Source organism: Danio rerio, chromosome 20 (assembly GCF_049306965.1).
Source record: "Danio rerio strain Tuebingen ecotype United States chromosome 20, GRCz12tu, whole genome shotgun sequence".
NCBI lineage: Eukaryota > Metazoa > Chordata > Actinopteri > Cypriniformes > Danionidae > Danio > Danio rerio.
The window spans coordinates 49,087,680-49,103,196 of NC_133195.1; the positions used below are offsets into that span (position 1 = coordinate 49,087,680).

Consider the following 15,517-nt stretch of genomic DNA (forward strand, 5'->3'; position numbering starts at 1 on the left):
CTATTTAGGAATCACATTAGGCGTGACGTAAGCAGCGCATGAACTGACGAGCGCAGACCCGCGTGTCCCGCGCGCTCAAAACAGACGCAGCGCGCGCTTCGAGCCGCAGACGAGCTTCTCCCTGCTCATCCAGCCAGAAAAAATACGACAAAAGATCTGATCCGGATAACAAAGACAGGAGAAAACATCTGAGAGCATCATGAAGTTTGCGGCTTTTCTCTGCGTGTTTGTTTTCCTCGCTGCGGGTAAGTGAAATACTCTGATACTGTACATAGAGAATCACTGGATAAACATTTCAGCACCACGGTCAGCAGCACGACACTTTCACTGCAGAACTATAGTAGTAGATCCCGACGGATATCTCTTCTTTAGATTGTTTTTGTATAAGTGAGAGCTAATTGATGATACTGATATAACGATTACTGTAATACCACGCTTTTACTCTGTCAGATGGAGGGTCCATACCAGTTGAGCAGGACAGCCGAAGAGAGGGGCTGGTATGCTGTCTCTTCTGTCTATATGGAAAAAAAAACAAAGAAATAAAATTTCCATTCGTTTTAGTAAAAGTACATTACTTCTTTTCAGCTTACCAAGTGTTTAGTTGAGATCCTTTCGAAGGAGCTGTATAAGACCGATGATACTCCGCTGCATCCAGAATGCAGAAACATCCTCTCACAAGGTATGTGTTGCTCTCAGTGTGTTTTTGAGGTTGGAGAATATTATGATTTATTAGTGGGTGATCAAATATGCACAATCAAAATAATATTTAATTGGATTTACTACATTTTTGTTAGGTAATTAGTTGTAAACAATTCATATGGACTGAATTTAAACAATTTAAATGTAGTAATGTTCAACTTAATTAGCTTAAATTCAGCCCATGTGAATTATTTGCAACCAGCTATTTAAAAAAACAAGATGTTAAATCTAATGAATATTTTTTTCAGTGTAGACATCTCAGAGTAATTCCAGCATAACAGTGTTTGCATTTAAATGTGTAGTGAAATATCATTTGGACATGTAGCGCGAGAGTGGTCACACTATATCACCATCATTTCTAACCTCAGCACATCGGGCTTGCTGGATGAGACGGTTATGGGTCAGTGGTTTCATTCTAAGTCTGCAAACTAATAATTGGATGTATTCAAGCAATGCATACACACCGAAATGAAAATGAGTTACAAGCAAAGAGTACTGAAAGATCATACTCAAGTAAATGTACCATTAACTTCCAAAAACAAAGTGCAAGTAGTCAAATTATCTGATAGTCTGAGTAAAAAGTAGCACTTCTTAAAGTAGTCAAGAATAGCAAGTAGTGAGTGTTATGCAAATTGTGCATGTATTTGAAAACGTAGCATTCTGTAGTTCATTTAGTTGTTGTTTAAGGGCATTTGTCGATTTTACTCGTACATACAGCAGGAATGGGTCATCTCCATCATCTCAGGATTCTCTCGGTCTTTGCAAGTATTCTGATTATTCTACTTGACCAATCTTCGTAGACCAAAAAAAAATAGTGATTGCAGGTTGGGGCGATGCAGTGGCGCAGTAGGTAGTGCTGTCGCCTTACAGCAACAAGGTTGCTGGTTCGAGCCTCGGCTGGGTCAGTTGGCATTTCTGTGTGGAGTTTGCATCTTTTCCCTGCATTCCCGTGGGATTCCTCCGGTTTCCCCACAAGTCTAAAGACATGCTGTACAGGTGAATTGGGTAGGCTAAATTGCCCGTAGTGTATGAGTGTGTATGGTTGTTTCCCTGTGATGGGTTGCAGCTGGAAGAGCATTCGCTGCGTAAAACATGCTGGATAAGTTGGCGGTTCATTCCGCTGTGGCGAGCCCAGATTAATAAAGGGACTAAGCCAAAAAGAAAATGAATGAATGAATGACAATGACTGCATGTTGAAATAAAAGTGTGGTAAGTACTGATACAGCACTAAAAACATACTTAAGTATGCTTTCTTCAAATATTGGTTAAGGAGAATAATCAGTGCTGTGATTTCTGTCCAATCAAATTGTAAAACAATAAATTGCAATTAAATCAAATTACTGTAACCAAATAGTTTTAATCAGGAATTGTACAACACTAAGTAGTTTTAAAAATATGTACTGTCTGAAGATACCTGCATTTTGGCAAGGGGTAGATTAAGATTATGAAAATTATGCAGTTAGATCTACCTTTTACTCCCCTGTTTTTCTTGCTTGAAGGGATACCTCAGGATACTCATAATAAAAACCAGAGATATATACTACATATACTTTTACTAAGTGCAAGAAAGACTAGAACAATAAATTGGATGAAGCCACACTCTCCAACAATAGTACAGTGGATAGACAGACTTGAATCTATGTATAGGATTGGAGTTTATGACGGCTCAACTTCAATTAAAACTGGATATTTTTTAACAAAGATGGGCACCTGTTACTGTGTATCTGAACAGGACATAGTATTTCCAGCTCCTTTAAAACAGAAAATGTTTTTTTTGTTTGTTTTTATTTACATCTAGGGTTACTTTTTTTCTCTTTCGTTTTTTTTCTTTTTTCTATAATCGCTGCTGTCACTGAATGTATAAAAATAAAGTAAAAAAAAAAAAAAAAAAAAAAAAAAAATATATATATATATATATATATATATATATATATATATATATATATATATATATATATGGGTGACGCAGTGGCGCAGTAGGTAGTGCTGTTGCCTCACAGCAAGAAGATCGCTGGTTCGATCCTTGGCTCAGTTGGTGTTTCTTGGTGGAATTTGCATGTTCTCCCTGCGTTCGCATGGGTTTCCTCCGGGTGCTCCGGTTTCCCCCACAGTCCAAAGACATGCAGTACAGGTGAATTGGGTAGGCTAAATTGTCTGTAGTGTGTGTGTGTGTGTGTGTGAATGTGTGTGTGGATGTTTCCCAGAGATGGGTTGCAGCTGGAAGGGCATCCGCTGCGTAAAAATGTGCTGGATTAGTTGGCGGTTCATTCCGCTGTGGCCACCCCGGATTAATAAAGGGACTAAGCCAACAAGAATATATATATGTAACGGGGCATGGCAAAAAGTGGTACACTTTATTTACAATAAGAAAAAAATAAGAATATTTAAATCACCCAAAGTATATTTACAAATGCGTATAATAAATGCAAAAGTAGTACACATACTTAAGTATGTTTTTACTATTTTTCCTAAGACTTTTTCCCCAATTTTCAGCTTTCCTTTTAGTTATTTAGACATGGTCAGGGTTTAGTTAGCATGTTTAATTTGCTATTATCTTTGATTTGGCACTGCTTCATTTCCTTCCCTTTGTAAGGTTTGTTTCTACTTGCAAATTTGTTTAGTTTGCATTTATTGTACACATTTGTAAATATACTTTGGGTGAATAAATATTCTTGTTTCTTATCTTTCTCATTGTAAATTAAGCATTCCACTTTGTGCCACGCCCTGTTTGCCAGCTAAGGGGAATTAAAAAGATATTGGGTTGTCTTAATCATGTTTAGTGTAATGACATATTTTTAAAAATATAAAGTACAATTCCTGATTAAAAATATTGGGTTACAGTAATTCCATTATTTTGCAATTTATCCTTTTATGATTTGATAGGACAGAAATCACAGGACTGATTATTCTCCTTAACCAATCTTTCTAGACAAGAAAAAAAAAGTACTGACTCCAGGCAGAAAGAAAATAGTGCAGTAAAAGTACTGACACAGCACTAAAATCATACTCAAGTTAAAGTACACATTTTTAAAACTATTTAGTAATCTACAATTCCTGATTAAAAATTACTTAATTACTTTATTCATTTGCAATTTGTTGTTTTACACCACTGGTTACAAGTAACTTTAAAAAAATATATATATATTTCTACCTCAATTTAGGATCTGATCATTCCAAAGATGTGAAAAATACTAAAGAACCAACTCAAGAGGAGCTGAAAAAACCAAGAGAAGAGTCTAAAGTCAAAGATGAGGAACTCATTGACCATCTCCACAAGGCTGCTGACAAACGGGAGGAGTTGGGTGATGAACGGAGCCAAGAAGAGTTTCCAAGCTTCGTTAAAAGAACCAAAGACAGACGTGAGGAAATGGACGACGAACGAAGTCAGGAAGAATTCCCAAGCTTCATGAAAAGAGGAATCAAGGGTAAACGTGAGGGAATGGATGATGAACGAAGCCAGGAAGAGTTCCCGAGTTTCATGAAGAGAAGACTAAAGGAAAAGCGTGAGGGAATGGATGATGATCGAAGTCAGGAAGAGTTCCCGAGTTTCATGAAGAGAAGACTAAAGGAAAAGCGTGAGGGAATGGATGATGATCGAAGTCAGGAAGAGTTCCCGAGTTTCATGAAGAGAAGACTAAAAGAAAAGCGTGAGGGAATGGATGATGAACGAAGCCAAGAAGAGTTCCCAAGTTTCTATAAAAGATTCAACATGCATAAAAGAGAAGATTCTGATGACAGAAGCCAGGAGGAGTTTCCTCAGAAAAGATTTTTCTCTATGATTTACAAGCGTGACAATCCCGATGAGGAGCGTAGCCAGGAGGAATTTCCTTTCTACGAGTATAAAAGAAGTCATCTTCTAACCAGCCGGGAAAAACGCAACGACCTGGACTATGACAGAAGTCAAGAAGCCTTCCCAAGTTACATGATCAAAAGAACCTACGGGGACGGAGATGAAGAGGATGAGGGGATAGAGAAGAGGATCTGGAAGCCAACCCACAGATACCACCATAAGAAAAAGCACCACAAACGCAGCGAGAATGGGGACATCGAAGAACCAGATTACGATAGAAGTCAAGAAGACTTCCCGAGCTACGTCAACAAAAGAAACTACATGAATGGAGAAGAAATGGACGAAGAAAGTGAGGAGAGAGAAAAGAGGATCTGGAAGCCAACGCACAGATATCATCACAAGAAAAAGCACCACAAGCGCAGCGAGAATGGAGATATCGAAGATCCAGACTATGACAGAAGTCAAGAAGACTTCCCAAGCTACAACAAAAGGACCTACGGGGATGGAGACGAGATGGACGAAGAAAGTGAGGAGATAGAGAAGAGGAACTGGAAGCCAACACACAGATACCATCACAAGAAAAAGCACCATAAGCGCAGCGAGAATGGGGACATCGAAGAGCCAGACTATGACAGAAGCCAGGAAGACTTCCCAAGCAAAAGGAGTCAAGGTCACTACAAACAAACTGAGGATTTGGCGAACGCCCAACCTGAGGAGTCTGAAGAGCAAGATGAGGATATTGCAAAGCGATACTGGAAGCCCACACACAGATATCACCACAAAAAACATTATCGCAACAAGCGTGGCGACTCCATAGAGCTCGAGGATGAAAGTGAAGCCAGCCAGGAGGCCGAAGAGGAGCTCAACAAAGGACAACTGAGTTCAGCAGAAGCTGCGCTGAGATACCTAACAAACAAAAAGAAGGAGTTAGAGGAGCGTCTACTCAACAAAGGTGACGTCTATGAGAAACGCTCTCCATGGATTGACAGAGGTTACTACCGACCAGCCTGGTACAAAAGAAGCCAGAAGGCAGGTGAAAGTATGGATCAGCAGCCGTACCACACTCTAGAGGAGCTCGCCAAGACTCTCAGATACAAAAGAGGCCTGATTTCACAAGAGGAATCACCGGAGGAGGAAATCAGCGCCCCGCAACAGGAGGTACAGTATGCTTGACATTATCCTTTACAAGAGGTTCAAAGTCCCATGAGATTAAAATAAGGTAAATCAGTATAGTTAGTTTTTAGGATATCTATAAGCTAGTGTGCTCTAAAACGCTAACAAAATTAGTGTTTAGAACAGGGGTGGGCAAACTCGGTCCTGGAGGGCCAGGGTCCTGCATGGATCAGCTTCAACTCTAATCAAAAACACCTGAACATGTCAATCCGTGTCTTCAAGATCACTATCTATAAGCAGGTGTGTTTGATTAGAGTTGGAGCTAAACTATGCAGGACACCGGCCCTCCAGGACTGAGAAAGCTTGTAAAGCTTGTAGTTTGTCCCTTCAGCCTAAATAAATCAAGTTTTAATTAGTCATCTCATACTTCCGTTCATCATCAAATACTGACCAATCAAATGCTCTCTAGTATCTGACATGCCCCGCCCCCTAACAGCTTCTTCTCATTTGCGTTCCATTTGATGCGCTTGAGCTCCACCACTCTCACTGGCAGAGCAGTGATCAAACAAAACTCTATTGGCTGTTTTTTTTTAAAGGGGAGGAGCTACACTATATGTTGCCCTTTCTTCATTTTTCGGTTAAGATTACATCGAACATGGAATAAACAAATGCACATTTCAAAGCACTTCATGAGAGCTGTAAGTGTTTTACTCACTTTGGGTGTTGCTAAATTTGAACCTATAACTATTACATAAACAGTGCGAGCTCTGATGATCAGAAGATGGTGTGTTCATGCACAAATCACACCAGTTGATTTAAAAATGTATATTGATGGGGAGCTTGTGAGCTGCTTAGTTGGCTTGGATGTATTTCTCAGGATACGAGACATGATCATAAAAACATCACCAATTTCCATGCAACCGAAAAAAACTGATAACACTTTAGAATAATATTCCATGACTTAATGTATTTACTAACATTAACCAAGTATGAATAATCTTGTAAAACATTAAATCATAGTTTAACATTTACTAATGCATTATTCAGGGTTCTTAAAAAAAAAGTTCAGTTCCTGTATGAAGTATCTTTATAAGTTTGGTCTTAAGTTTCTACCAAAAGTTAACATCTCAAAAAATGAGCTTACAGTAGTTATACAGAGTATTATTTATGCTATCTATTAAATTACCTTTTAAATTGTATTTTTTAATCACCTACTCCTACCCCAACCCTAAACCCAACCATCACAGTACTGTAAAAATATGAATTATGAAAAATGCTGCTATATTGATGTGCATCTCTCTCTTCCGGCCGGCCGTGTACCCTATCTAGACTTTACCCAAGTAGACATGACAACTGTTTTAAACCACTCCTGAGTGCTGCGTTTGGGAGTTTTAGCTCAAAGATGCATTCGGCGTCTCCTAATTCTGCACATGTGGTGAACATTTTGCAGTGAAAACTGGTTGCACAGCAACAATTTTATGCACTCACAGCTATATTTTGAGCTCGCATTGATACAATTTTGGGCGCATACGAGACCAAAACGGTCGTAATTTTGAGCCCTGCAATTTCAAATTCAAGCACTTTGTCCAAAATCCAAGCACTTTTCTAACCTTGAAAACAGTATATAAAAAAATCAAGCATTTTCCAGGATTTCCAGCATTATTGACATCCAAATTCATGCTTGTTCACATTAGTTAAAGCACTGTCCTTTAACAAGAACTAATGTTATTTAATTTAAGTAATCACAACTAGCGTTACCAAAGACATAATAAATGTATTACGGTTTATGTTAGTAAAGACATTAACTAATGGACTATTATTTTAAAGTGTTACCAAAAAAATCAAGACAGCCAAAAAACGCACCATCTACACCCAACTTTAGGCCGATGGTTCTGAACACTGTTATTTTAGGAAGCACTTTTAAAGTTTTAACTGTCACACCCATTTTCGAGTGTAGGCCTGCAAAGATCCAAATACAAATCAATATAATTCTGGAGCATTGGACTTTTTAACATTGCTTTAAAGAAGAGACATTGAGGTTTTTTGCACAGATTAAAGTGGTTAAAAATTAAATACAAAAATTAAACAAAAAACAATGTTAATTGTTTAATTTTAAAGCAATAAAAACAGCTAAATTTCATTAAAGATTATATAAATTTAAATTTGAATCTTAAAGATGACATTAAAACCTGAGGTCTAAAAATAGTTTTTCTAAAATTGGGACATATATCAAAGACTATAGAAAACACGTCACTTACATCTTTTTAATTGGGGAAAAGTGTAACGGTCAGTATGGCGAATAAAGCCTGCCTTCTAGTACGGGAGCCAATCATCAAACGTTATAGACTGATGATACTCTAGGGCAGAGGCTCAGACCAGGCATGAGTTTCTGCAGATTTTGTGTGATTTGGAAGTTTAGAAAAGACACTAAAGGGAAAGTTGTTTAATTTTATTGATGATTTCTAATATGAAATTCAAATGCAAGCTGGGCAAGCAGTTTTTGAGAATTTGAGGTTTCCTCATTCAGACAGAATACCCGAGCATACTGTCCGGGAGCTGTTTCAAAGATGGCCGCCAAGTAAAGTCACTTGTCTTAAAGGGAATTTCACTATACCAACAAATGTATGCACCCTTGTGTGTTTTAAAATCTTTAAGCTTCTTATGTTGAACACAAGAGAAGATATTTTGGTAAATATCCATTGACTTTCATGGTAAAGAGAAAAAATAATATGGAATTCAATGGGTGCCATCAATCAGCATTCTTCAAAATAAATTCTTCTGCGTTCAACAGAAGAAAATCAGATAGGCTGGGTGAGTAAATGATAGAATTTCTTTATTTTTTGGTGGATGAACTGTCTCTTTAAGATACAAGTTTTATGCACTGAACTTTTCAATAATTCAACTCATCAGCTTGTTCCAAGACACACCAAGTCCTAGAGGTCAATGACAGGAGACCATAATGTGCAATTTCTTAAGCGGACTAGGTGACACCAATGATGTATAACAAATGGACCCCTTATATCCAAAAAACAGCCATGCACTGCCTAAGCCAACCGGTCTGGACCGATGAATTACAAGCAAAGTATGACATCAATGCAATCAAACTTGCTTTATGGAGCTTGAAATTTTCCACTTGAATTATCTTCTTACTGGACTTCAACATGAATCATTTGATAGACTATGAGAGTACCTCGGTATACTCTAATTGTGGTTCTTTAGTACATGTGCATTAAAAAAAAAAGAAAAAAAAAAGTGGCAACTGCCTCCCAGCAATGTTCTCCTTTTACAAGGACATCTGAGTTATTCAATCCGCCCGCAAACTATTCACGAATACGGCAATTGCTGAAGGGCGAAGAGTGATAGGGGGACTCTACAGGATACCAAGAGCATCATGATGGATATTGTGTAACTGAAAGGTACTTTCCTGTAACATTCCAACGGGGTTTGTGGAAATATGAGATTTAATTTACTAGATCTACACATTTCCTTTCATTCAGAGTTTTTTAGGGGGTGGGGGTGGGGGATTAAAGGGATAGTTCACCCTAAAATGAAAATGTACTCAGCCTTTACTCACGCTCAAGTGCTTTCAAAGCTTTATGAGCTTTTCCCCATTTAGACACAACAGATATCTTGATGAAAGCTGTATGAAAAAAAATACTATGGCAGTCAATTTCAGCATCCTAATTGATATATCCATCCTAAATGGTGATTAAAACTATAATCAACGCGTTTTGCTTTAACTTTACGTACCCGATCCAACTAATCAAGACAACTTGAGACCATTAAGCAGGTGAGAGTTGGAGCTGGCTGGAGCTTAACTGTGCAGAGCTGTGGATCTTCAGGAATTGAGTTTGAGACCATTGCACATGAGGGAGAATAAATGACTTTCAATCAATTTGGGGGTGAACTACCCCTTTCAGACATTGTTTTTGAAGAATCCCGACTATTAATCCCTGTGCTTTTTGTGTCAGCAGTTAAAAGAACTTGAGGAGCTGGCCTCTGTGGATCAACAGATGACAGAAACAACTTAACCATTCAGAAAACCAGCCGAGATGTCATCTCTCTGTGTTGCCTGTGTGTGATCCGCTTTAAATGAATGCATTATTATATGTCGTATCTGATTACAATCGCTTTAGACATTGGTTATTCCTGCAAGTCAAGTTTAATGTTTAATGTGAAAGCCAGAGAAACAAGAATAAGTCGGTATGCTTTAGTTTAGCTCACCATTCACGGTAATAACAAACCATCAAGTAACTCTACTAGCTTACATAACTACTAATTAGCTCCTTATTAATAGTTAGTAAGTTAAAAGTGGGGTTTAGGTTATGGGTAGGATTAGGGATGCAGAATAAGATCAAACTTTATAATGAACAGTTAATATCTTAATAATAGGCAGGTAATAAGCTAGTAGTTAATAGCATGAAGTGAGACCTAAAGTGCTACCTAACAGTTTATAAAAAGCAAAACTAGCTACATCATGTGAATATTCTCTCTTTATTAACATCTAAAAATAACCAAGAAAACAAAATGCCCATGTACTTTTGACCGTGTTTAAGAGCATGCTACTGTACAGCAGTGAATGATGTAGTATGTGTTTAAAAAAAATGGTTGTCAATTATAATACACATCCCTGCATTGCTTATTGTTTGCATTTAATAAAAGGTGTAATTATGGGACCAAACTCTGATGAATGTGGATATCATTTGAGTTTTGATGCTGGAAGCCATTTTAAGCATTACTAAAACCATATGAAATGTTCAGATACAAAACCCTTTTCTCATCCTCCCAACTTTATCTTCATTTCAATTTAAAGGCAATGAAAAGGATTCACATGAAGGATGCTAAGAAAAAAAAAGCTCACACTTTACAATAAGCTAGTGGTGTTCAGACTGAGCCGGTGTCCTGAAGAGTTTAGTTCCAATTCTAATCAAACCCTTACTAAATATACTAGAACAAGGGTGTCCTGGAGGTCTAGTGTCCTGCAGATTTTAGCTCCAACTTGTTTCAACACACCTGCAAGAATGTTTCTAGAAAGCTTAGTAAGAGCTTGATTGGCTGGTTTAGGTGTGTGTCTGATTGCGGTTACTACAGCTGCGTAGTGTCAGTATGACTATAAACGAGGACGCTTCAATCCTACAAAAGTCCCAGTTTGTGGATGTTAAATCAGGTTTATTTTGGAGTACCCTGATTGGGACACCGGCCCTCCAGGACCACGTTTGTACACCTCTGTACTACACTCTCAAAAATAAAGGTGCGAGAGCTGCACTGTGGCAGTACCTTTTCAAAAGGTACATATTTGAAGCTGAAGAGTCCAAATTGGTACCTCAAAGGTGTATTTTTGTACTAATATGTACCTTGATGTACTACTATAGACTCAATAGGTGCAAATATGTATATTTTAAAAAGGTACGGCCCCAGTGACAGCTCCTGTACCTTTATTTCTAAGAGCGTAGAAACGTCCTGGCAGGTGTTTAAGAAAGTTGGAGCTACACTCAGAATGACACTAGGTTTTCATTAGTTAATGTGTTTACTAACATGAACTTATAATGGACGATACTAGTACAGCATTTACTAAACATAATTCAATATTAACTAATGCATTATTAAAATAAAGATTCATGCTTGTTAACATTGGCTAATGCACTGAGTTATCATTAACAATGAATGACTTTTTAATTAACATTAACAAACATAATAAACACTGTTATGAATGTATTGTTCATTGTTTGTTCATGTTAATAAATGCATTAACTATAATAAAACCTTACTGTAAAGTGTTACCAAACAATGCAGAGCATTTTAGATGGTACTCCCATTGCAGATCTGACAGCCTTTGATAACAAGCTTAAGATCTGATTTAGTTGTGTTTGGTTAAGGAGACATGGAAAATATGCATAGCTGGTGGTGCTCCTGGAACGTGGTTGAGAAACACTGACTTATAGGCTTTCGTATGAGAGGGTTTACTGGTGCATTGACTTTATGGAAGCAAATTAGGATATTAGCCAAGTGCAGAGGATACTGATGAACAATTTTTCCTTCCTCCACATATTATCTAAACAGATTTTAGCTCAGACTTGCTTTAACAAACCCGTTTCTCTTAATAAAAGCTTGATTAGCAGGTTCAAGTGTGTCTGACTGAGGTTGGAACTACACTTTCCAGGACACCGGCCCTCCAGGATAAAGTTTGGAAACCCCTGTACTAGAAACACCCTGGCAGCTGTGTTGAAGCTACACTCAGAAGGACACTGGCCCTTAAGGGCCAAGTTTGGACACCCCTGCAATAATGTATTATTAGTTAATCTATTTACTAACATGAACTAATAATGGACAATACTTGTACAGCATTTACTAATCATAATTCAATATTAACTAATGCATTATTAAAATACAAATTCATGCTTGTTAACACTGGCTAATGCACTGAGTTATCATTAACAATGAATTACTTTGTTTGTTTTCATTAACATTAACAAACATAATAAACACTGTTATCAATGTATTGTTCATTGTTTGTTCATGTTAATAAATACTTTAACTAAAAAACCTTATTATAAAGTCTTACCAAACAATGCAGAGCATTTCAGATGGTACTTGGGACAGTGTTTCTCAACCACGCTCCTGGAGGACCACCAACAATGCATGTTGTGGATGTCTCCTTTGTCTGTCACACCCATTGCAGATCTTTCAGCTTTTGCGAACGAGCTGAAGATCTGAATCAGGTGTGTTTGGTTAAGGAGACATGGAAAATGTGCATAGCTGGTGGTCCTCCAGGAACATGGTTGAGAAACACTGACTAATAGGCTTTTGTATGAGAGGGTTTACTGGTGCATTGACTTTTTTATGCAAGCAAAATTGGGAAATTAGCCAAGTGCAGAGGATACTGATGAACACTTCTCCTTCCTCCACATATAATCAAGATAAAAATAAATAAGGAGGATTTCTGTAGATCCTGAAATGCAAATTTTCAAATAAAAAAGGAATAACACAGTACATAACAGACTTTAAATAATAAAGTCGTGCAACTCATACAGAGAATAAAGCACTGGCTAAACGTGCGAGTCTACGCTGATTTAGTTAGGTTCTCCCTTAAATAAGTTAAAGTGAACTAGACGGAGCTGTCACATGATGAAGCCTTCTCCTCCAGTTTCAGCCTCTTGGCGTCGGGCTCTTCTGATTTGTGTGGATTTTTGGTTTTGGCAGTGCCTGCGTCGACTGTGGTTCCGGACAGCAGATATCCTCCACCTCCGCTCATCAGCAGCACTGGATGAGTCCGGTTGGGCAGCACCTGGAACACAAACACACAAGTATCGAGTGTGGGTGGGCGTGACAGAAACATTATTACACAATATGAGTCATCTAATATAATAGAAATTATATTGCAATGTAGATTAGCTAGAAATGCAACAAAAGCTTCATAAACAACCATACAAGTGCCAATTTATGCAGAACCTGAACTAATCCATTTGGGTTTAGTTCAAAGTTTGTGTGAACTGGAAGTTGCTGAGACTTATTTCAGTATTGTGATGTACTTCTAACTGAAATGGAATATTGAGTAGGGGGCGGGGCTTTCTTTTGTGCATCAAAGGTATTGATATGCAGTTGCTATGTAAGCCCTCAAGTTGACGTCAACAGAAATAAAGCCGCTCTCAATGTGTAAGGAAATGGTTTAACTTTAATTGAAGATTACTAAAACAAACATTTTTGTCAGTGGATTGACTTGCACAGATGAATTATTCACTTTAAGAATAGCAAAGTGAGCAAGCAAAATAAACATTGTAATTTTTAATTTCAAGCAGACTTTAAGTAGCAATTACCATTAACTGTTGGCTTATTGCATGCTTACTATTAAGATATTTTCTGTTTATTAGTATTTATAAAGTAAGATCTGTTTGTACATCCCTAGTCCTACATAATACTTAAGTCCAAGTACTATTTTGCTAACTATTTGAAAGCAGCTAATTAGTAGTTTTATTGAGCTAAAATTTTAACTAGTGGCTTGTTAACAGCACAAATTGTAACTTAAAACAAAGTATAACTGTTCTGTGCCTTGTTTAAAAGTGCTTTAGTGAATTTGTTGCGGTAGGGGTCACTTTAAGAAACTGCAAATGATGAAACGTTCAGGAAGTGAGCAGTTGAGCGCATGGCAAGTGTGTGACTGCCAGATGTGGGTAATCCTCGTCATTTTCTTGCTGTAAATAGTTTGATAATAGCTGTAAGTTTTGTTTACATTCAATTTGGATGATATGTATATTTCTGACATTAATGTGTAAAGTAGACCAGATGTTTTTTGTATGCATAGCTTGTGCCTTAAGACTTTTAATGCTAGTCACAAATGTATAGAATACACAGAAATCTAAAGCAAAAATACGAATGTGTGTCAAATCAACACCATTCTCACGGTGTATTATAATTTGTGTATTTTATGTGTTTTAGTTATTACTAAGAATTGTAATCTTTTTCCTTTTTATTTTCACCTTGATCCTTTGTATAGTTCATCTGAGCAGCAATAAAAGCTGAATGATAGAAAGCTTGCACTTCTGCACTTATAATGGTTGGAGTTTAACTTGCTGTTAAACTTCTGAGAGACAAATGAGGAAGGGAGGACAGTACAATAACTATTTATAAAACATTTCACAGCCTGCTTTTACTTAAATATATAAAATGCTGAACACAGTAATACTTGTACTGTAAATATATTTCAAAATCATTTTTTATTTGCAATTTATTCCTGTGATACATTTTTCAATTTTAAAGTATTTTTTAGCATCATTACTTCATTAGTTAAGTTTGGTGCTCAAAAAAAAATGGAAATAAAAAATCATTAACATGCAAACTGTGGTGTTATTTAATATTTATGTGGAAATGTTCATATAGTCTTTCAGGAGATATAATAGAGAGTTCAAATGAATTAGAAATTGCTTGTAAAATGTGTTAAAATGGTTGCTGTGGCTTTTGATGAATTAAATAAAACCAAACTCTTGAGCAAATGTTCAAATATCTAATTAAAGATGCAAATTCAGAAACTGATTAATGTGAACATCAAGGGCCCTATGAAATAATTTTTGCCCAAATTCATTTTTGCATTTTAATTATTCTGGATTTCACTTAATATTTTATTTTCTCAGGACTCTAAATACATATTTACATTAAACTTTAGTAATAAAAAACCTTCTTAAATTAACTGAAATGATGAAACTTATTTGATTAAACAGTTTATAGTTACACAACTTCGACTACTGCATTATTATCATCAACTCTTTCCAGGGTTAACTAATTTATCTAATGTTTAAAAGAACAACTTCTGCTCAACAAGACTGCATTTTTTTTAAATATATACAATTGTAGAAATGTTGAATAATATTCCTTTCACATGGTCTCATTTAATAGATTTTTTACAATATTTTCATGATACTTTGCCCCCGAGAATGATAGATCACATTATCAGCAACATATTAAAAGAAAAACATCCACAATATATCATGATATTTGTAAATGAAGGAAAATGCATCAAAAAGTTATAAAATGCATTTCTTTTATTAACAGCACATATATTTCTTAGAATTCTAACATTGATATGTTCGATCCGCCATTATGAAAAGCGAAATTTCAAGGCTCATGCATCTCGCTATTTTGTCCTGCCCCTATTATTGAATAATCAAATGTAAACGCTGTACATCAGGAGTCTCAAACTGCCGGCCCCTCCTTCTCCCTCCGGCCTGCAACTGACGTCAAAAAAATAGATTCGGCCTGCCAAAACATATATTTTTGAACTTCTTTCATTGTTGTGCAGTTGCTTCCAGCCACTTGTGGTTTTGACCAGTCACCTAGTGGACATTTAAAGTACTGCATTAAGATTAGTTTTACTTTCATTTTCTCTCAGTGTACAGTCAAGAGTACCACACGTGTTTTAATTCT

The 15,517-nt window shown here is 36.8% G+C and overlaps 2 protein-coding genes across 4 annotated transcripts in view; one reads left to right on the plus strand and one right to left on the minus strand.

The window, feature by feature from the left end:
• Positions 1-10,283, plus strand: chgb (chromogranin B). 2 transcript variants are annotated; one of them, XM_005160873.6, is made up of 5 exons: positions 1-245; positions 451-497; positions 586-679; positions 3,861-5,647; positions 9,574-10,283. In XM_005160873.6, the coding sequence occupies exons 1-5, from the start codon at positions 200-202 to the stop codon at positions 9,631-9,633; spliced, it is 2,034 nt and encodes a 677-aa protein (XP_005160930.2). In that variant the 5' UTR covers positions 1-199; the 3' UTR covers positions 9,634-10,283.
• trmt6 (tRNA methyltransferase 6 non-catalytic subunit) overlaps positions 9,742-15,517 on the minus strand; it is a 19,362-nt gene continuing 13,586 nt past the window's right edge. The window contains exons 11-12 of one of the 2 annotated variants that reach the window (XR_012395624.1): positions 12,378-12,887; positions 10,078-12,220 (exon numbers count right to left, since the gene is read on the minus strand). Coding sequence is in view for 1 of the 2 variants with exons in the window: in NM_001037392.2 (NP_001032469.2) it covers positions 12,708-12,887 (180 nt within the window). In the remaining variant the exon portion in view is untranslated. 2 annotated transcript variants of the gene reach the window in all.

Bases quoted from the DNA above. Each gene is read 5' to 3' on its own strand.
- chgb (XM_005160873.6), top strand. From the start codon at position 200: ATGAAGTTTGCGGCTTTTCTCTGCGTGTTTGTTTTCCTCGCTGCGG. The intron at 246-450 runs GTAAGTGAAATA...TTACTCTGTCAG, and splicing joins GTTTGTTTTCCTCGCTGCGG to ATGGAGGGTCCATACCAGTT. The intron at 498-585 runs GTATGCTGTCTC...ACTTCTTTTCAG, and splicing joins ACAGCCGAAGAGAGGGGCTG to CTTACCAAGTGTTTAGTTGA.